This window comes from Rattus rattus, chromosome 2 (assembly GCF_011064425.1).
Source record: "Rattus rattus isolate New Zealand chromosome 2, Rrattus_CSIRO_v1, whole genome shotgun sequence".
In the NCBI taxonomy this organism is placed as follows: Eukaryota; Metazoa; Chordata; class Mammalia; order Rodentia; family Muridae; genus Rattus; species Rattus rattus.
This window is the reverse complement of record NC_046155.1, coordinates 174,920,959-174,922,449: the sequence shown is the minus strand read 5'-3', so window position 1 is coordinate 174,922,449 and position 1,491 is coordinate 174,920,959. Positions and strand designations below refer to the sequence as shown.

Genomic DNA, 1,491 nt, shown 5'->3' with positions numbered 1-1,491 from the left:
ACTCTGAAGATTATAAAGCATTATAAAACTATGAAAATGATGATTCTAAAATTATATCCTTTTTTTACTCCTACATTTGATAACCCAAAATAGATTTGACCGTGGTATTGTATCTTGATTGTTTGGGTAACCTGCCATAAAACAGACATTTGTCCTGATAAGACAAGGATACAGTTTAAGCTACAATAAATTAATACACATATTAGTGTTTTCTTACTGGTTGTACTGATGTGGTTAAATTTATTTACCTCAGGTAAAAACAACATGATTCCTGAGAACCTGCCAATGGGGATTTTGTTCTTTTCTCAAACAGCTATGGGAATCCTTGGCAATTGGTCAATTCTTCTTCATTATGGAATATCTATAAACCCTGGAAAAAGTTTGATGTCCAAAGACCAGATTTTAAAGCATCTGACTTTAGCCAATGCCTTGGTTATTATCTCAAGAGTAATACCTCACATAATGGTACAGCTGGGGTTGCAGTATCTCCTGAATGACCTCTTATGTAAACTTACTCTCTACAGTAATCGAGTGTCCCGGGGTGTTTCACTGCACTGCACCTGCCTCTTGAGTTGTTTCCAAGCAATCACAATCAATTTGAGCCACTCCAGGTGGGCAAAGCTTGCACACTCATTTTCCAAGTACACAGTTCAGTTCTGCTCTCTAAGCTGGCTTGTGCATCTTCTTTTAAACATCAGGGCAGCTATACATGTGATAGGACCAAATACTAACAAAAATTTCACTAGAAAAATCAAGTTGGGGTATTGTTCCGCATTCCCTCTTGGCAATACTATAACTGTACTACATCTATTCTTGCTTTGTTTCACTGATGGTCTATATTTGAGTCTCATGGTATGGGCCAGTGTCTCCATGGTGAGCATTCTTTATAGGCACAGGAGTCAGGTACAGTATATCCACAGTCCCCAGCATTCCCTGAGAATGTCCCCTGAAGGCAAAGCCACAAAACCATCTTGATCCTTGTGTGCACCTTTGTCTTCTCCTATTCAATGTCCTTCATACTAGTAATCTATACTGTGGTTTTTGACAATCCAAGGCTGTGGCTAATAAACATATTTACCTTTTTAGACACGTGCTTTCCTACATTTTGTCCCTTTATCCTTATAAGTAATAAGCAATCTACTCCCAAGAATCATTTTTCCTGCTGTAGCAGAACATAATTTAACATGTTAACTTGTGTGTTGTGATAAATTTAAATAGTCTTTCATTCATTATTGAATCTTAGACTCACCCATTGCCAGGTTTTATTAAGCAAGTCCATCATGTAAATTAAGGATCATCAGCTGCTACAGCTATCATATTGCTGGATAAATAGTTTCACAATATTAAGATATCTTTTTACTTTCATTCAAAATGCTCTGAAATTACGGGTCATCATGTAATGAAGAATTTTTATGCCTTTAGACAGCCAAGTAGCTGTTGAGTTATGAAAATCTGTGCAGGCATAGGTTAGACTCTTGTCTCACTGCTGCA

General features: G+C 37.0%; 1 protein-coding gene across 1 annotated transcript; it reads left to right on the top strand.

The window, feature by feature from the left end:
• The first annotated feature begins 228 nt into the window (after positions 1–228).
• Positions 229–1,178, top strand: LOC116894518 (vomeronasal type-1 receptor 4-like). Its single transcript, XM_032896220.1, is given in 2 exon segments — positions 229–958; positions 961–1,178. Coding segments are annotated over 2 exon segments (948 nt in total).
• The last annotated feature ends 313 nt before the right edge of the window (positions 1,179–1,491 follow it).